The sequence below is a fragment of the Macrobrachium rosenbergii genome, chromosome 41 (genome assembly GCF_040412425.1).
Source record: "Macrobrachium rosenbergii isolate ZJJX-2024 chromosome 41, ASM4041242v1, whole genome shotgun sequence".
NCBI lineage: Eukaryota > Metazoa > Arthropoda > Malacostraca > Decapoda > Palaemonidae > Macrobrachium > Macrobrachium rosenbergii.
Genome location: NC_089781.1, coordinates 79,214,142 through 79,235,805, shown reverse-complemented (window position 1 = coordinate 79,235,805; position 21,664 = coordinate 79,214,142). Strand labels below are relative to the sequence as shown.

At 34.4% G+C, this 21,664-nt stretch overlaps 1 protein-coding gene across 8 annotated transcripts in view; it reads left to right on the top strand.

The window, feature by feature from the left end:
* sff (sugar-free frosting) overlaps positions 1-21,664 on the top strand; it is a 647,719-nt gene that overhangs the window by 614,709 nt on the left and 11,346 nt on the right. For all 8 annotated transcript variants that reach the window (XM_067084454.1, XM_067084452.1, XM_067084450.1 and 5 more), the window contains 4 exons: positions 7,726-7,876; positions 15,011-15,226; positions 19,355-19,554; positions 20,580-20,798. In XM_067084454.1, coding sequence (XP_066940555.1) covers positions 7,726-7,876; positions 15,011-15,226; positions 19,355-19,554; positions 20,580-20,798 — 786 coding nt within the window. The remainder of the gene's footprint in view (positions 1-7,725; positions 7,877-15,010; positions 15,227-19,354; positions 19,555-20,579; positions 20,799-21,664) is intronic.

Here is a 21,664-nt window from a genome sequence, read left to right as displayed (position 1 = left end):
AAAAATAATCAGTGTTCTTCTTATAATATTATTACTACTGTTATTAATTCTAATGCTAAGTCCTTTCACTCACATACATATCATATGTTAAATATATGTATATGATAATTCGTATATACAGTATGTGATTAAGAACTGACACTGCATAAATACGCTGTCTACAAAGTATAACTATCCACGATGATAATCATCTTGACGATTTGATAACAAGGCTTCTTTTTACGTTATTGTTATGACATTCCTAAATTTTCACATACACACAGAATTTCTTTGTTGAAAAAATATATACAGTACATACACCTCTTGAGACAATAAGCCGAGATCCACTCCTCCTTGACCTTTCGAAAACCGCCGTCCAGGGCGTCAATTTGTTGACAAATCCCTCAAGTCTGCCAACACCTTTGATGAGAGACCGTGACTTGTATTTCACTTACGACGTTAAGCAAACCTTTCTTTCAATATTACTCTTTGGATGGAGGGCGTCTGGCTCTTCTGGTTAAGCATACATTGTTTATTGTGCAGACAACACGAAAAAATACAGGTCGAAGCTGTGGAAATCATTTGTGGAGATGTAATATCAATTGCGTTTTGTTGTGTTGTAGATATAAGGTTTGTAGGCAAGCATAAATACTGTATATATGATACACATATCTGGGTTCTAATTATGATATTGATGTCAGAATTTCTTCATATTCTTGCGTTTAGACCTGAGGCTTTGTAGTGACAAGCGTATCCAAACAGTGTAAAGAATTCGAGAACTTTAAGTTCTCGAAAACTTAAAAGGGTATATATATATATATATATATATATATATATATATATATATATATATATATATATATATATATAGAATATACTGGTCACCTTACCATATACGTACGTAATTGTAATAACCACAATACCCTTTTAAGTTCTCGAATTCTTTACACTGTTTGGATACGCTTGTCAGTATAAAGCCTGAGGTTTAAATGTTCTGCTCGTGTGCATGTCTCGTCTCCTCCCAAACGGCTGTATCTAACCAGTAAGAAATTGGCTGACACACAATTTTCCCCAAAGGAATCTGCGCGTCTGCATTACCGTTTGCAAGGTCATCTTCCAAGCAAGAAAATTCAGTCCAGTAATTTCACGACTTCTATGCGGTCTTTGAATAAGTGACACTGGGAGAGCCTTGACCTTAGACTTTCACAACTTTCCATAGAAAACAGGAATACATGCGTGAGGGATGACCCCAATAAAACCAAATGCCCTTTCCAGTTGTCTAGTTTGTCCGTGTCTCTTGCCTTTAATAAAGATATATTTTTAAATGGGGACTGTAATAGATAGTGTGTTTTATGTTTGAAGACAATCCCCTATAATTTAAGGGTGATCAACCATGTGCTAAAGGAGCCAGGTCGAAAAATTCGTTGATTTTTATGGATGTTTTACCTTTAACCATTTCAGGCTCCACTGATTTCTGTGAAAAGATTTTAAAAGATTACAAGAATTAATGAAGGAAATGTAATGTTCAACAGTAATTTCAGCTTAAATAAAGCAGTTTTCATTTTCTCTTAATCTATGTTAAATATTATAAGGGATTTTCCTACTTTTATATTATATATATATATATATATATATATATATATATATATATATATATATATATATATATATATATATATATATATATATATACATATATAAATATATAGTATATGTTTGTGTGTGTGTTCATCGCTGAATAATGATTGAATAATTGCTTGTCACTGTATTAGCTTCAATCTTCGTTTATAGAGATAATATAAAATAACGGTTAGTTATGACTAGTCCCCGGAAATAATATCTGTGGTGATTTTTAATAAAGATTTTAATGTATTTGTGATTCAAAAGGTATGATGAAATATGAGTGCCGTTATGCGGTCATCGACAGGTAAAGATTAGCTACACATTTTAATTAGAAGAATTAGCATTGTAATTATTGCACACTCATTTATAAGCTAAAGTTACCATAATTATATGTATGTATGTATATTATATATATATATATATATGTGTGTGTGTATGTATGTATATATATTTATGATGTGTATGTGTAAAAGTGTGTGTATATATAATATATATATATATATATATATATATATATATATATATATATATATATATATATATATATATATATATATACTCATATATAGCCTATACATGTATTTATATATTTGTTTATATACATATGTATATATGTGTGTATACATATACATATATGTATGTATATATATATATATATATATATATATATATATATATATAGAGAGAGAGAGAGAGAGAGAGAGAGAGAGAGAGAGAGAGAGAGAGAGAGAGAGAGAGAGAGAGTAATATCTGTACTGTATGGGTAGGTGATTGGGTTACCACCAACTTCCGCGTTTTCTTTGTAGTTTTCCGTTAATCTCCTCTAAATAAGACTTGGTTGTATACAAGATTAATGAAAACGGATTCCAGTCGGTATGGGCCTTTTTTTCCCTACTACCTCTCTACCAGTTCCATCTGCTCTTCCTGAGTAAATATTGATAATGCCTTCATATAGTGTCTCTTTTCTTTGTTTTCAACAGAATATTTCTTCTTATTACACTATGTTCTCTTCCTAGAAAAAGTTCGGTGTCCTGTTGATAACAGTTGTGGTAACAGTAATAATCCAGTTAAGGCTTTTTGACGGTAGTGACAAAGAGGAACAGAGAAGTCCAAAACTGGCTTCGTTCCAAAACGAACGGCAGATGCTGAAACATTCAATAGCTTTGGTGGCAACAGAGAAACGCTGTATTGCTACAAGAACACAGAATGGTGCATGGAATGCAGATTTTTCAAGAAGAAAGGTGTATGAAATGATAGATGGAAATGCTGCCAGGTCTGTGCAGAAAAGTTCGAGGTGTAAGTTCCGCCTCTTCAAAAGTATTGAACTAATAATAAAATTTTCCGTTTCTTTGGCTGTGTGGATTCCTGAGTTACTGTGCTGAAATGATAACGAATTTTTCCTTAATTATATTCGTTCATAGGTTTTTGTGATGAAATAACTACCAGTTTTCAGGAGTTTAAGCAGTATAATTTTTTTTCCAGAATCGTTATATTTTGTATCCAGGGTACTGCTAGACCCAGAGAATGTCTTACGATATATACAGTAGGTTCTCAAGTAATCAAGCTGGAACAATTAGAAAACGAAGCTGTTATGCGGTACAGACGTAATTAGTCAAATCTTAACGGGGTTTGGCCACACAAGACTGACGTATTAACCTTTTTCAGGATACATTCGAGAAAGTCAGGTAATTGTGAAGTGCATCAGCTAACAGCATTACATTCCAGTGGTCACAGTTATTTTCGGGCAATGTTTTGTCCTTCTTTAATGAAAAGAGGGAGAAAATTGACTGTTTTTAGAATTTTTTTTTTTTCATAAATTAGTGTTCCAAAGTAAAAGTATTTCCACGCTCCTCTGTACTGATAACCGTGCATGATCGTAATAATATTATTGTTAATATCAGTATTCACCATTGTTGTTCGTACTGCTAAATTATAATGTATTGGTTAATATGCTTATTAAACCTATGATAAATAATGGCAATTCATTTGCAAATTCGAGCCAGATCTTATTGAAATCACACCATATGATCTTTGAGGTGCAATTTTCTGAGCAGGAGAGACAGAAAATAATTACGATCCTGACACAGGACTGATTTCGTGGATAGACTCGACCATGAAACTTTGTCTTCTTCTGGAGGTCAAGGAGTCTGCCTTCTCAAGCCCGGAGGAGTGTCTTCTTAACCGGCACTTCACTCCTGCGCAGTGCCGAGAGTCAATTTAATATATCATCTCAACTTACCCACGATTCGGGGACGCAACTGTTAACGAGTTATTCGTTGAATGGCCATTGTTGCCTGGGGCGTTTCGACTTTCGTTATTACAACTGCTGGTGGACCCCATCACCCAGATATGTTACGGGGCTTTCCATGGCCTGTGTCAATTATTCCCCGCTATGTAGTTTGTTTATTTACTTTTTTTTTTTTACATCAGTATCCGATGTCACATTTCGTAGATTACCTATATCCAAAATTGGTTGCTTTGTCAGAAGAGTGAGATGGACCTTTGTTCTAACAAGTGTCTTTAATGTTCGAAGGAGCATTTCTCGGAAAAGTATAATTTATTTTCCGTAGAATTTGATCATTTTGTCTTAATAGTATGAGAAAACTGCGAAGGTCAGAATTACCAGACGTCCACTTGCTCCCAAATGAAAGTTGCTTCAGGTTAACCAAAAGTCAGTACCACTGAATTCCAGTCACTACAATTTCAAAATGACTTCAGTTCTAGCTGCTCCAAAGTCAAAATTACTTGAACTCCAATAACCACAAAGTCAAAATTATTTGAGTTCCAGTAGCTACAAAAAAAAAATGAACTCCAGCAGCAACAAATACCAGAATTACTTGAAATTAAAAACTGCAGATAAAGCGAGTAGAGACACGCCTCTCGTCTCACCTCCAGTCGAGCTGCATTTTTCAAGTTCATCCTCGACACTTGAAAGGCTCGTTGGAGGCAGGTGTGAGATTCTGTGACCTCGGCTGAATTCTCTCCAATTTCTCATTCCCTTCTCTTTCCATTTTCTACCACGTCGGCTGTGATTTCAAATTTTTATCAGGTTTTTGTTATATTGTTGTTGATGCCAAGTGTGAACGTATTATAAAGTATGTATGAAGCGAGTAAATATTTCATGAATAACTTTTATTCAGGTTTATTCTGGTTGATTTACAGAGTACAGTATATAGCCATTGTCGGTGCGAAGCAACCTACAGAAACTAATGTGAACGTATTATGAAAAATGTGTGAACTGAGTAATTATTTCATGAAAATTTTTTATTGAGGTTTTTTCTTTGAGCGCAAATTATTTTACAGTTGGTGCGACGCCAGCCTACAGAAACTAATCAATCAGTCAGTTAGCTGAGATAATATCTTTAGAAAGAGTGTTGTAAAGAAGAAAGGGTTGGAGTGAAAGGGCCACCTAGTGACGGGTTTTGAGACTTGCATCTGCCCCATTGAACAGAGAATCATTTGAGAGTGCTTGAAACTTCGACTTACGAGCGGTTCCATTTGACCTTTTTTTCCATATTTTCGTGTCAGGGATTATGTAATTTGTGATTAAGATAAACTGGCATATATAAATCTGTTAAAAGAAGTGATTTTGGTGACAATCATATCTTGTTTATTTACCTTTTTCATTGATTAGTTCTTCATTGGAGGGGTGGGTAGAGCTCTCGACTAGCACGCTGTTGGCCCAGCGTTCGACTCTCCGACCGGCCAGTGAAGAATTAGAGGAATTTATTTCTGGTGATAGAAATTCATTTCTCGTCATAACGTGGTTCGGATTCCACAATAAGCTTTAGGTCCCATTGCTAGGTAACCAGTTGGCTCTTAGCCACGTAAAATAAATCTAATCCTTCGGGCCAGCCCTAGGAGAGCTGTTAATCAGCTCAGTGGTCTGGTTAAACTAAGGTATACTTAACTTTTTGATTTTCTAAGCCACCGTGCTTTCCTATATTATGAAGGTCACATTGTTAAGTTATTTGGTTTTCCCAAGACTTCGACCAACTATGTGAAAATGGTGGTCGTATTTATTTTCATGAATCTTTGCTAACTAACAAGACCGGTCTTGCAAAACAATTTACCTGGTGGTCATGACATTCTCCTCACCAGCAAGAGGGACTGGGTTCGATTCCCCGAAAGGCGAGGCGGTTCAGGCTCACTCCCTTTAAACCATTTATGCCGCCTCTATTAACCGCTGCATGAGGTAGCAGATAGGGTGAAGTGTATGAGGATAGCCAGCAGCTTCATTCCAAAATAATTGCTGAGAGCTGTAGGGGTAACTCATGGAGCCCCAACCCTTAAAATGAAAAGCGTTTGATGGTGTGTGTGTGTGTGTGTATGTGTGTGTATATATACATATATATATATATATATATATATATATATATATATATATATATATATATATATATATGCATGTATGTATATACATGATGTATTTTGTGTGTGTGTGTGCTTAATGTAATTATGTTCCCTTCATTGTATTAGAAAACAAATGTTTTTGGAGAGTATTTTCAGAGTACTGGATCTCCTTTTTACAGCAAGATCCAAAATGAAAATCGTAAATTGATCCGAGCCAACAAAAAGCGAAGAACAAAGAGAGAAACCCATACAGACTGTCCCCCGAAACAAAGAAGCCTTTCGCTAGCAATAACGGCGTGAAACAAAAAGAACTAAGAACTACGACATTTATAATAACAAAGTGTCTTTGTTAGGGGCCAAATTGTCGCAAGGCGCAGTTCACCTTCGTCAGTAAGAAACAGGAAAAAGATATTGTTATTGTTAGCGTTATTTTTTCTACACTTTTTCCATTTTGGGGAAGGCTTCCCCTCTCCCTCAGGGGACGGTTACGGTCGTGGAAGGGGATTTGAGAGATGGGGTGGGGGTGGGAATGGGGAATTCGTGATTGGGTGTGGGTGGGGAAGCCCATTGCTACAAGCAGAGGGGTAGAGGCCAAGAAGTATTTTGGGGTGAGAGTGAGGCTTAATGGGGGTTTGATGGGACAGGGGGAGGGGTAATGGTACCCTGGGGGTTGAGGGTAATGGTACCCTTTCTGGTGGCAACAAGCGGAGAGGACGAAGCCAAGAGGTAAACGTCACTTATGGAAAAACTTGTCAAGATATTGATTAACAGTAATCGATGGCGTCTTTTTTTTATCGTGTTTTTTTTTCACCGCTTAGCAGTTATTCTTTTAATAATTTTATGCTCGTGAAATGTTTCCTATTTGCTCTTTAACATAGGTTTTGTCAGGTTAGTGCAGTTGCATTAGTCAAACATTTATTGATGTTGGTTATTCAAGGCTTGCTTTTTAAATCGGCAACATATGTAATTCGTTCAGTAAATGGGTTTTCGAATTGCACTCGTATTTTCTGTTTGATATTATTTAATACTTTTTCTCTATAATTTTACTGATACCTCTTTCTCAATAATTTTATTGAAATTATTAACTTTTTATCCATTTTCTCCTATTTATATGTAGGAGAAAAGGAAACTAGTGCTCCATCTTCTTACTGAATTAGATGGCAGTTCTGGGAACGTTTATAGACCGAAGTACCGGCTGTCCATATATTAAGGGTCTCTAAACAGAAAACATTTAGGAAATATATTGACCTTGGCAGCGACCAGTTTCGCTTTACAAAACGTATATGACCTTGATCGTGGTAGGAAACGTTTGTTTGCTGAATTAGGTATTAAATAATTAACTAATTTAGTTATTTTATTATTTGTATATTATATTTATTTAGTTGTGTATGTATTTCTTTATTTTTCGTTTTTCCTCTTTTCAGGGAAAATTCGCTGCATTTTGTGAGCGGCCCCTTTTAAATTAATATTCCTTTCAGGTATTTACATCTGCTGTCAGCGAGAGCGAGCTGGAGAGACGGCGTAAAGAAAACCAGAATTTTTTCCTTGTTTTGTCAGCATCTATACCAATGCATACCTTAAAACTCACATCATTTTCTTTCTCCTCATTCGCAGAACTATTTCGAGATTTTAAATCTGCTTAAAAAACATTCACGGAGCTTTAGAGACGGCATGAAGAAAATAATTTTCTTCCTTTTCCTTGCTTTGTTAGCATCTGAGCCAACGCACGTTTAAAATCTCTCATTATTTTCTCTCTCTTTCCATTTACAGTCACCGAGACTTAAAGCCGGAGAACTTATTATTAGACGACAAAAACAACATCCGAATCGCGGACTTCGGCATGGCTTCCCTCCAACCAGAAGGCGCGATGCTCGAGACTTCGTGCGGTTCGCCGCACTACGCCTGCCCGGAGGTTATCAGGGTAAGTGGGGACGGAAGAGTGCCAACCGGGCCTTCGCAGTCCAGGGCGTTTCGGAGGATAATTATGATGAGTAGTAGTTTAAGACTATATTCTAGTAGTTCAAGACTGTATTCTGGACTCTAGTATGGCTTACTGAAAGGTCATTTTGTTCTTCTTTGAAAGGTGACATTTAAAGAAAGGCTAATTTGGGGAAGTTAGACCGCCAAGTAGAGAGAAATTAAAGGGAGCAGATGAAAAATAGGTAGAAAACAGTACAGTTGTGGCCTAAGGGACGCTAATTTCGTTCTTCATCGAAATGTGAAAATTGGAGAAACGTTAAGTTGAAGAAGCTGGACAGCTAAACAGGAGATGAAAGAGAACAGATGAGAAGTAAATAGGCAGAATGCAATGCAACTGGGTCCGAAGGGATGCTGCGAAGAACCTTAAGTGACGTCTATAGCGTATCGCACACGGCGTGATGTTGGTAGTACCACCATCTGGGGCTTTGTGAGGGAAAAGAGGAAAATTGTGTTTCTAGAATCCCTGGAAGTGGAAAGAGATGTGCGTGGATGGTGTCCGAAAGAGGGGAAAATGGTTTATGGTTACAGCATGAGAGAAATTAGAAAATGTTCGGGTCCGGAGTGGGAAAGAGAGGATGCGGCAAGACTTTCACAATAGAAAGCTGTTACAAGAATTTCCATGGATATAGATTTTGGACTTTCATTTCTTTTACATTACGTAAATTATATTAGCCAGAAGGGTAGTGTTTATTAAGAGGGTACTTTTACCGAATGTCATTTTGCTTGGCATCTCAACGTCCTTGGAAGTATCAATAGTAAATTAGCGCACCATTTCTTTCCCTTTATATAACATGTTCTGTATTTATAATATATACCGAAGTAAGTAAGTACTTGGACTGTTTGGTGAGGTTAGAACATCTGTTGACCTTAAACTAATGATTATTGACTCCGTAAACAAAAGAAAGGAAAAAAATTAAACAATAAACAACAAAACTTTTCTAACCTGTAATTTAATCCATCTCAGTCCTTCTCAAATTCCAAGATAAAGTTTATCAAGAAGTTAGCAATAAGTAAAGAAGAAGAAAAGTTTGAAAACAGAACAGGCCTAAAAATAAAGTGGCTTTTAAATTTGGAATTCCAAAACCCAGGAACGGGGAGATAAACATGGCGTTACTACTCCGATAGAATGGTAATGAAATAAATCTCGTAAGAAACCGAACTGATTTGTATTTTTTTTTCTCTTTGTGACCCCGCTTGTGTGTTTTCCAGAAAAGGAGGTTCGGCTGCTAGGCTTAACCGTTATATTGCTTTTTCCTGTTTTTCTTGATTGTGGCTTTAGGCCTAAATGGCATTCCCTGTGTTTTTCTCGTTTTCCTGGCGTTTCGTCTGATCAGGTCACGGTGCTTGATTTTCATTTGAGTGGGCTTTTTTCAGACTTTTTTTTTAATTGGATGGTTTCCTCTCTCTCTCTCTCTCTCTCTCTCTTTTATCTGTATATCGTTATTTCTTTTTCATTGATATACTGTACATTATTAGCTGTGGAATAACATCTATGTATCTCTCCCTCGCTGTTATGAATTTTTCAGCTATTTCCTTTGGTGCTCTCTCTCTCTCTCTCTCTCTCTCTCTCTCTCTCTCTCTCTCTCTCTCTCTCTCTCTCTCTCTCTCTCTCTCTTATGTGTGCATCGTTATTTCTTTCTCATTAATATATATTATTACCTGTGGAATAACTTTTACTTAACTCTCCCTCGATTTTATGAATTTTTCAACTATTTTCCTCTCTCTCTCTCTCTCTCTCTCTCTCTCTCTCTCTCTCTCTCTCTCTCTCTCTCTCTCTCTCTCTCTCTCTCTCTTATGTGTGCATCGTTATTTCTTTCTCATTATTATATATTATTACTTGTGGAATAACTTTTACTTAACTCTCCCTCGATTTTATGAATTTTTCAACTATTTTCCTCTCTCTCTCTCTCTCTCTCTCTCTCACTCTCTCTCTTTCATCTTTGCTTTGCATCGTTATTCTTTCTCACTGATATACATGATTAGCTGTGGAATAACTTCTACTTAACTCTCCCTCGTTTTTATCAATTTTTCAGCTACTTCCTTTGGTGCTCTCTCTCTCTCTCTCTCTCTCTCTCTCTCTCTCTCTCTCTCTCTCTGTTTCCAAGCATTTTTATGTGAACGGCCGTTTCCTTTTGCATGAGTCTATTTTATCATAAACAAATGAATATATATATATATATATATATATATATATATATATATATATATATATATATATATATATATATATATATATATATATATATGTATATTTCACCCCTCCCTTATTCTGTGCACGTGATCCTATCTCCTCTCCCCCCCCCAGGCAGACCGATCCGCCTCTCCTCCCTTCTTTGTGGCCCTTATCCGTGCCAAATATTAGCCTTCCTCAGTGCCAAAAACTCTCCAAAGGAGGCGTTCCTACTCATTTTCACTCTTAATTTTCCTTCCTTTTTTCCCTCTTTTATATCTTCGTTTCCTTTGCTTTTCCTTTCCTCTTTTTAGTGTCGATTTTACTTGTTCTTCATTCATCTCCGTTTCCTTTTTTTATTTTCCTTCTTTATTTTCTTCTTCCATTTTCCTTTCGTTTCATTTGTTTTCGTACGCTTCGCTCCTTCTTATCCTGTCGTTTCTATTATTTATTCTTCTAATACTTCATTTGCCTTGCTTATTATCCTCTTATTCTGTTTTCCTTTCGTTTCATAATTTTTGCATTTTCCTTTCTCTCCGCTCATTGTTCTTTCTCTGTCGTTACTCCTCTCCATTTTCCTGTTTTCATTTATCTCATCCTCTTATATGTTTCATTTGGGTTCTTCACATTTTCGGTGTTTTATTGTTCTTATTTAGTTATCCATCTTGAGCCTTCTTTTCTCAACATTGTTCATATTCATTCTTCCCTTTTTCTTGTTCATTCTCTTTTTTTGCAATTTTCTGTTTCTTTTGTTCCTCCCTTTTATTTCGTCCTGTTCCCCAGTTTACTTCTTGAAGCTTAATCGTCTTTTTATCGTAATTTCTCTTCTGCGTCCCCTTTCTTCATCTCACTTTTATAGCTTTTATCTTTTTCCTCCTTGTTTTCACGCGTCCATTTTTTTTTTTTTCTTCTTTGCGCCGTTGCTTGCAGTCCTCCATCTTTAATTCTCCTTTTTATTTGTTCATTTCTTTCTTCTAATTGCTTAGTCTTCGTGCTCGTTTTTACCTTCTCCTTAATTCGTTTTCATTTCACTCTGCGAGTTTCCTCTGAATTATCTGTTAACATTATTTTCTTTCTTCTTTTGTAATTTATACTTTTTCTTTAGCATCAGTTCCTCACGTCATTTTATTTATTTTTTTATTTTTTACCTGCTTTTACATCAATTTCATTCTGAATGCATTAGCTTTTTTCTTGATTGTACTTTGCTTTAAAAATCACTGCAGATTATTGTTAATTGATTTATAATCTGTGTTTAAAGCTTTGTAGCTTTACTTCTGTTCTAAAGAATCATACGCAAGTGTATATATATACATATAAATATATGTGTATACATACAGTATATGTATATATATATATATATATATATATATATATATATATATATATATATATATATATATATATATATTTCAAATACATAAATAACATGTGTGTGAGGTTGTATGTATGTCTCCGTATACAGTATTTGCGTAATTATATAAAGTACAGAACTTACTGAAAATCAAGAATGCTTATTTTACTTCTTTTGCTTTGTAATTACACGTCAGTGCCCAAGAAGACGTATTTTTTAATTACATCCCTCACATGAGGTGAAAATAGAAGAATGATAAAGACTTACAACATTTTCAGAGTTCCACCTGACATAACACCGTTTCCCGTCGATTCGCTGCGAGAGAATATAAATCATTAATCTAAAATTCATTTTAAGCAGATCAGAATCCTAAAAATGGAAAGGCTTGAAAAAAACAAAAGCTGTTCAGGGAAATTTTAGTCTTAATATGAATTCCTTTTCAGAACTGGAAATTTAATTTCAGAATTACGACTATTGTGTGACTGTAGTAAATGGCCATTGCTGTGAAGAAATTGAATTTTCTTTCGAATTCATTCAATTAATTTGCATATGTTAGCGCTTATATGCATGTATATGCGATTAGAAATACATACGTTAATTTGCGCTAATGTACACCTTTTAGAATTCGCACATAGCTTCATGGTAAGTGACATTAATACATGCATAAATACATACATACATGCATACATACATACATGCGGAGTGATCACGCAAAGGGCAGATATCTCTTAAATGAAAAGAAAAAAGAAATAAGGTCACGTTTGTAAACGTCGGTGAATCTTAGAAACAAAGAGAAAGAATTAAAAAATACTTGGAAACATTATTTCCTGTAAAGGGTGATATACGTAAACTTAATTACGAATACAGTAATTGAGATAAAATCATGATTTTAATGGAAGTTTATTTAATGTGAATGGTGTATTAAACATCCCGCTTCAATTTTGCAAGCAACATAGCCTTCCTTTTTCCCTTACGTTCTCAGAGAATGAATTGGCAAAAGTTTGTTTTTTTGTCAAATTTATTTGCTGCGGGAGCTATAACTTGTGGGGATTTAAGTTTTTTACTTATGATTGCTCATGATCTTCTGGACTTCTAAGTGTTGTTATGTAGCCAGGTGATACTTAATTAATGTTTTCTTCCAATTCCGATATCATAAAGGTTAGGTTTTAATAACCACGCCTTAAAGAACGTAGGTAGAATGCTCGGTAAATGTTTAAAAATGCTTACTCGTTTTTTGTTATATATATTTTCCAACTAACGTTAAGTAGAATAGCACTTGAAAATAAGAGGGGAAGGTCTCTCTCTCTCTCTCTCTCTCTCTCTCTCTCTCTCTCTCTCTCTCTGTTGCGAGGATAAAGGTGCTCTCCGCTGCTCCTCCGCGAACGCCATGCTCCAACAATACATAGAATATTTTCCATCTGTCTTCGGAGAATTATGGCCTTAATACCCATAAAGCACGCTTCCTTATTTAGCTTAGACGCAGCTTATGTCTAAACTCGCTCTATCCCTTCATCCGTTGCGTAGATTTACTCTCTTGTTTCCAAACAAAAGGGGCGATTAATGGCTGAAATTCTTTCGCATCCGAGATAGAAGTTAGAGAGCACCCAGTAATGTATTTGAGTCTCTTATGAATTAAGGTGTTCTTTTGTGAATAAAATAATGGCCGTTATGCGCCATCAAGGCAGAGGTATAATCGATTTCTTCCGAAAAATGGATTGCGTTTCAGAAGGGAATCATTTTAAGAAGAGTTAGTTTATGAATCTTCTTTGGACTTTACTTTTTGGTAGAGTAACTTACGCTGTAACGTGAAGAGACTGCTTTCAAATAGTCATGTTCATCCAGTGTTACTTTATCTCTCTCTCTCTCTCTCTCTCTCTCTCTCTCTCTATATATATATATATATATATATATATATATATATATATATATTAGATATGTATGTATATATATACATACATACATATATATATAATATATATATGTGTATATATATATATATATATATATATATATATATATATATATATATAATGTATACACATGCTCATATTAATGCACTCATTTGGCTCCTGCATATTTAACTATATTGCTATTTATGTATCATTGTATGACTTCATAACATGCATCACTCTCCCATGCCACAGCACAAATTATCCCCAGACCACACATATTATTCATCATATTCATCATCAAATTAAGGTTGCAAAAAATGTAAAACGGGGTCAGCCAGGTAGAATTATCATTAATTACACATGACACCATTAATGAAGGTCCTGTTCTCGTTTGAAACTCTAATTAATGAGAAATGGAAATTTTATGTTTTTAAAGATTAAAATGAATCATAGAGGAAAATGCTTTAGAAATAGCAGGTAATATATACAGCTACTTCACAACTGCATATTTTGGAAGTACTGTTGCAGGATAGTTTGGGACGATTGCATAATACTGGAGGGATGTGTGTGTGTGTGTGTGTAAGTGTATATCCTTGGTTAGAAAGCAATTAAAATATATTTATTTACGCAATACCTAGAGAAAGGACTTTCATAATCTAATCCTGGAATCAGTTACAGCTAATTTACAATTGTGTATTTTAGCAGTTCTGTTAAGGGTGATAGTTTGGGTCGAATTTATAATACTTTGTGGACGTTTATGCGTATATCCGTAGTTAGAAATAAATTAAGATTTTGTTACGTAATACGTCAAAGAATAAAATGAATCATAAAGGAAACTGCTTTAGAAATATCATATAATATGTATAGCTACTTCACAATTGCATGTTTTGGTAATACTGTTATAGGATAGTTTGGGCCGAATGTACTGTATAATACTGTATGGTTGTGTTTATGTATATGTGCATCCGTAATTAGAAAGCAATTAAAACATTTTGTACTTAATATCAGAGAAAGGACTTTCATTAATAATACTTTGTGGATGTGCCTATGTTTATATATACCCTTAGTTAGAAAGCATTTAAAATATTTTTTTACGTAATACCAGAGAAAGGGCATTCATTAATAATACGTTGCGGATGTGTATGTCTAAGTGTATATCCTTACTTAGAAAGCAATTAAAAATTTTTGTACGCAATGCTTAGAGAAAGGGCTTTCATTAATAATACTTTGTGGCTGTGTGTATGTTTATATGTTCAGTATATCCTTACTTAGAAATCAATTAAAATATTTTGTACGTAATACTTAGAGAAAGCACCTTCATTAATAGTACTTTGTTGATGTGCGTGTGTTTATGTGTATATCCGTAGTTAGACTGAAGTTGAAATATTTTTTACGTAATACGTAGAGAAATTACTTTCATTAACAATACTTTGTGGATATGCGTTTGTTTAAGTGTATATAATTTTTTCCCGTAATACTCAGAGAAAAGACAGAAAGGAATGATTTTTTCCGCAATACTTAGAGAAAGGACTTTCATTAATAACACTTTGTGGATTTATGCATTTTTATGTGCATATCCTTACTTAGAAAGCAATTAAATATTTCTTCACCCAATGATTAGAAAAAGGACTTTATAATCTAATCCTGGATCCTGTCTTGCAGGGCGAAAAATACGACGGTCGAAGGGCGGACGTGTGGTCCTGCGGTGTGATCCTTTACGCCCTCCTTGTGGGAGCCCTCCCCTTCGACGACGACAACCTGCGACAGCTCCTGGAGAAGGTGAAGAGGGGCGTCTTTCACATACCCCACTTCGTGCCCCCAGATTGCCAGGACCTCCTGAGGGGTATGATTGAGGTCAACCCCGAAAAGCGCACTACGGTATGTGTAAGGATGGGTTACATATATGTAAATTTTATATATATATATATATATATATATATATATATATATATATATATATATATATATATATATATATATATATGTATATATATATATATATATATATATATATATATAGATGTATATATACATACATATATACATATATACTCCTGAACTAATATTCATATATTATGTATGTATGGATGCATGCATGTATGTATGTATATTGTAGCGAGCGACAGGACGAGGTTTATGTTTGTTGTAAGATTTACGGAACTTTATAGGGAAATAACGTTATTAAGAATAGTTATATCGAAACTTAGATATGATTATTCATTTTTCATGGAATTTACTCTACATCCATATATTTTACAAAATACCTACCGATGTTTGATGAATTTTACACGAATTCCTCAAAAATGAAAAACACATTTACAGTTTCATTTACAGAATATGCATATATATATATATATACATATATATATATATGTGTGTGTGTGTATTTATATATATACAATACATATGTAAATATATATATATATATATATATATATATATATATATATATATATATATATATATATATATATATATATATATATATATATATATATATATATATATTACATATATCTTTGTGGGTGACTGTTAAGATAAACATCCATCTATGGGAAAACTCTCTTTATTTATTATTATTGAGATGAACATTCTGCTCATTTAAGAAGTTGAATTGTATATTACAGTTATAGATGAGCATTGCTTTTATTCATTCCGTGCAAGAATAACCATTATGGCCATTAAAAGAATGACTTGTCCCGAGTGTTTATCCTTATCACTAAAAGCATTAATAACGTCATTATGACGTATGTTTTCTATTTATAAGCTCAATTACCCAAGCTTTCATTTTCATGTCCGTCCTCCCACTTATGAAACTATTTTCGTCTGTAATCTTAGTGAATATTCTGTTTCACGTATAAAATTAGTAATCTCCTTTATACGGCGCTGTGAATAATTATTCTTTTCCACTGAGGCAATGCTTTGGAATTCATTTTACTTCGTTTTCCCAGGGCCTTTGCCTTCCATACTTATAAGGTCATCTGTATCGCTTCCATCTAAGCTAAGCTCTGCCTGGTTTAGAGTAGCTCGTTAAGTTACCTACCCCATCGGCCTCCGAGCGGCGATCTCGTCTCGCGATAACTGCCACTTATCAGTTGTCCATTCTCTACAAGATCCATTGTTCATGATTTTGATTCATATATCGTGAATAACCGCCATTCACCTTTGTGAATTGTACCCCAGGACATGCCCCCAGGGGATAAAAACTAAGATTTGCTTTTAGACGAAACATAAAATGCAACTGAGCCAAATTTTGTATGATTTCAGCCCATATTTATAACCCACCTTGTTGTGCTAGGTGAAAAGAGGTGAAATACAGCTTGAGACTCTTTGTTAATATTTCATTCATTTATTTTGTCGTATCCTTCAAGGTGCCCCCCCCCTTTTTTTTTTACTTCTTACGTCTTCTTTTTCTTGCGTCCACACACACACAAATATATGTATATGTATATATATATATATATATATTTATATATATATACATGTGTTGTATGTATATGTATAATATGGGTATATATATATATATATATATATATATATATATATATATATATATATATATATATATATATATATATATATATATATATAATTGTATATGTATACATAAATTTAAATATGTTCGCTGCCAAGCTCTTGACAACGACTATCCTTGATGAGAGGCCACATTACAAAACAGTATCCATTTCCTTGAATTTTCCCATCTCTTTTTATCTCCCTTAGAATAATTCTCCACCGCCTCTTCCCACTCACTGGCCGATCTGTTCCCTACAAGGAAACGGTCTGGTGGTGGGAGGACGTTAGCGAGGAAGTAATACCATCCCCTATCAAAAATGTATAGGGGAAAAATAAACTTGTTAGGCTTCCTTATGTGTCTTCTTTTGTCGGAGATGGGCTCACGGTTATGGGTCGGTACTTAGGCATTTTTTTTTTCCTGAGTGTGGGTTTTAGTATGGGTTTTTTCTGTGCTTCAGGGGCATAAGGGAGAGTTGTTTTTTTTTTTTAGTTTTTTTATATCGTGGCGTATTTCGGTTCAGTCCTGATTGAATTAGTAACCGTTTTTTAAGGCCTGTTTCTCCGTTTATTTTTCTCTTCTTTTATTTTTTTATGTTTATTATTTTCATTAAATTGTTGCCTCTTTGGTTATTCAGTCTTTGATTTATTTATTAATTTAATTTCTTGTTATCTTATCAGTTTTCTTATTTTTGTTGACAAAGTCTGAATACGTTTTTATTTTGTCACACCATTCCTATGTGTAATCTCAGGCCATTTTCATCTTGAATGTTTCAAGAGGTGAAATTAATACATTTAAAAGCATAGAAAACCGATTCAAATATAATATGATGAGAAAATGACTTGTGTTTTCCAGAATTATTTACGAAATTCTCCTTGTATTTCTAATTAATATCAAAAACAATCTGATGAAATTAATGTGAAGATTGTCGAATTTTCTAACGTATGTAGGACAAACAAAAACTTACACACACACATATATATATATGTATATATATATGTATATTTATAATATATATATATATATATATATATATATATATGTATATACTACGTATATACATATATATATGTGTGTGTGTAATTGTTTGTTTGTCCAATATACGTTAGAAAAATTCGACAATCTTCACATTAATTTCATCAGATTGTTTTATATTAGAGATACAAGGAGAATTTTTGTAAATAATTCTGGAAAACCCAAATTATTTTCCCATTTTATTATATTTGAATCGGTTTTCTGTGCGTTTTCTATACTGCATATGTGTATATGTATATATATATATATATATATATATATATATATATATATATATATATATATATATATATATATATATATATATATATATATATATATATATATATATATATATATATATATATATATATATATATATATATATATATATATACAGTATATATATATATATATATATATATATATATATCTGTGTACACAATTTATACACTCTTGCGAATATAAAAGCCTCCCAAGAAAGTGCACACAAATTCCTAAGCATTCCTTTCTTCCCAAGGAGAGATCTTGAATGTAATATAAAAGGACTCCTTACTCTCAAAGGAGAGAGAAAGCCCTTGACTTAAAATTCACCTTTTATTGTATTTTCCTTGGCTTCTTTTTTTATTTGCGAGTTACACTTGTGTTTATTTAATGTATATTTTTTTGGCTGATATGTGGCTTTTGACAACCTTCACCCCCCCTTTTCGATATGTATGCATGTATCTCTCTCTCTCTCTCTCTCTCTCTCTCTCTCTCTCTCTCTCTCTCTCTCTCTCTCTCTGATATGTGGTTCTTGACATTTTTTTCTACTTTTGCATATTCTATTTGACCGAAATTTGGTTCTCAGTGCGCCTTATTTCCTCCTTGTTATTTTTTTTCAGTTATATTAGTTTCCGAGGGTTTTTTTTTCTCCTTAGTTGCTTTTAAAACTTAGGATTTTTTTTATTTATTACCAATATGTCCTTCATTTTTTTCTTAGCATTTTAATATGGGCCTCTTGAAATCTTTTTCCCTTTTCTTTTTTTTTTTAGTTATATGCTTTTAGACATTCCCCCCCCCATTTTTTTTCTCTTTAACTAATATGTCCGTCTCATCATTATCTTTCTCCTTCGTATTTGTAATTAAAATGTGCCTCTTGACATTTAGTTTCCCCATCAGCCTTTTTTTCCTCCTCTTTAACTAAAATATGCCTTTTGAAATTTTTCCATTTTTGCCGTATCCTTTCACGTCAGCCTTTTTTCCTCCTTTTTTAAACTAAAATATGCCTTTTGAAATCTTTTCCATTTTTGCCTTAGCCTTTCACGTCAGCCTTTTTTCCTCCTTTTTAAACTAAAATATGCCTTTTGAAGTCTTTTCCATTTTTGCCTTATCCTTTCACGTCAGCCTTTTTTCCTCCTTTTTAAACTAAAATATGCCTTTTGAAGTCTTTTCCATTCTTGCCTTATCCTTTGACTAACATGTGGTCCTTCCTGCAGCTGGAGGAGATCAACAAACACGCCTGGGTGGTGGCCGGAGGCAAGGGCGAACTGGAGCTGGAGAAGCCCATGATGGAGGTCGTCCAGACACACGTCCTGCCGACGAGGGAGAGCATAGACCCGGATGTCATCAAGAACATGGCATCCCTAGGCTGCTTCAAGGATAAGGATAAGGTTATCGCCGGCCTCATGGATCCTTGGTGAGTTCCTTCCCGCCCCGATGGACTGGTGGTTGGTTGGGGTGGGGGATGCCGTTATGGCCGATTCTTATTGCTTTCTCTCCTGTGTTATTTCTTTTCCTCTTCTTTTTTCTCTTGAGGTTCTGCATCTCCGTAAAAGTTTTTTTTTTCTTTTTACATATGATCATCTTCTTTCTTTCTCTCTGCCCACTTTTATCTAATTTTGATCCCTACGTGTCTTATCTAGTTATGTCTTATATTTTATCTCTCTACTTTTCCTTTTTAACTTACCTTTCGCTTGTATTTTATCCCTTTCTTATTTATTCTCTATACCTGTTCTTTTCTTTTATATTTTATAAAAAAAAACTAAAAACTAAATTGACAAACTGTTAAAATACCCTCTGCCTATCTCGTATTTATCCTTTCTTTCTTTCCCCTCCTTCTGTAATTTAGATTTTCCTTACTATTTTACCATTCTGCTGTATTCCATTGGAATAATGATAATGTGCGATGTTCATTGATTCTTTTATATATTTATCTTTTGTATTTTATTTACATTTTCATTTCACCCTAAAAGAAATGGTCAGTTATAAGATATTTTATGCTTTCTATATTTCCGTTTGGTTTAGTTCTCAAAACTTGAACAGAATTAAGAAATATAAACAAAATATACTTCAGGCAAGGCAGTTGCTTATCCTTTCAGTATAACAATTTAGATTTAAGTTTTGCTGATGTCTAATGATTGAATTTTTATCTCCTATATTTAACACAGAGAACAATGGTTGTCATTACACATTTCTTAACAAAGGTACAATTTACAATCATTTTACACCCTTTTGTATAACTTACACCTTCTCTACTGGCTTTGGGTCTCATTGTGACTCAGAGCCACTTTGTTCTTGAAACGGGCCTGGGACCAATTTATTTGAGTAATGTCTTTGTTGTTGTTTATGATTAACCTGGCGTTATGCCAGCACGGGCTCTTGCTGAACAGAGCAACCCCTTAATCTTTCTTTGAGGATCATTCAGAATGACTCCTTTTCCAGCCACAACACTGAGAAAGTCATCTATTTCCTCCTGCTGGACCGTAAGCGCCGGAAACCTGCCTGCGAGGACGAGAACGAAATCATCCACCGGTATCGCTCCGAATCGGCCGACCCACCCAGAAAGCGAGTGGACACCTGCGCCGTCAACGGCACCATGTCCCACTTCGAACGCCTCTCCGAGGGGTCGCCCATCACCCCGCGTCGAAACGCTTCGCATCAGTACGTAGCGGCTGCCCTTTCCTTCGTTAGTCAAAGAAATGCTTAGTTCAGTCTCTTGTTACTTGGAAACTTTCCTTCGGAAATCGAAAAAATACAAAGGTGTTCCTTGTTACTTGGAGATAAGCGAAGAGCTCGAATTGGTGTATAGGAATTTAAGTATACCCCTTATTTTTATAAGTTCCATTCAAACTGAATTATTATTTTGGATGCCTGTTGTGTATTATCTCTCCAGTATTTCACCTGTATATCACTGGATTTCGATGTAATTTAACACAAGAGTTTATCACATTCCTTGTACCAACCTAAATTTCTCTCTTCAGTCAAGGTTTTACTTTTGAGTATTTTGTCGTAAATTTTCACGCTACATAGTTTTTTCAGTGCGCAGCTCTAGGAAATTTTCAAATCCCAGAGGGTTTGTAGTGCCTTTTCAAATTTTCCTGTTCCTCTATATAATTTCCAAGTACCCTTCAAAATTTCAGTGTCTTTTAAAATATCCAAATGCCCTTTAAAATTTCTCAGTTTCTGATTGTCCATATCCCTTCAGAATTTACCATTCCCTCTAAATTTTCCCTGTGACCTTCAAAATTTCCCAGTTCCTTGCAGACTTGCTCATTGCCATCGAATCTCTCCATTCGTTTCAGGGCTTCACGGCGCTCTTGCAAATTTCCCAGTTCCACTCAAAATTTCCCTGTGCTCTTGAGACTTTTTCAATTTCCTTCAGAATTTTCTAGTTCTCTTGAAAACATCACAATTCCCTTCAGAATTTCCTAGTGCTATTGTACATTTCCCAGTGCCCTTCAGAATTTCCCAGTGCTCTTTTACATTTCCTAGCTCCCTTCAAAATTTTCATGTGCTCTTGAAACTTT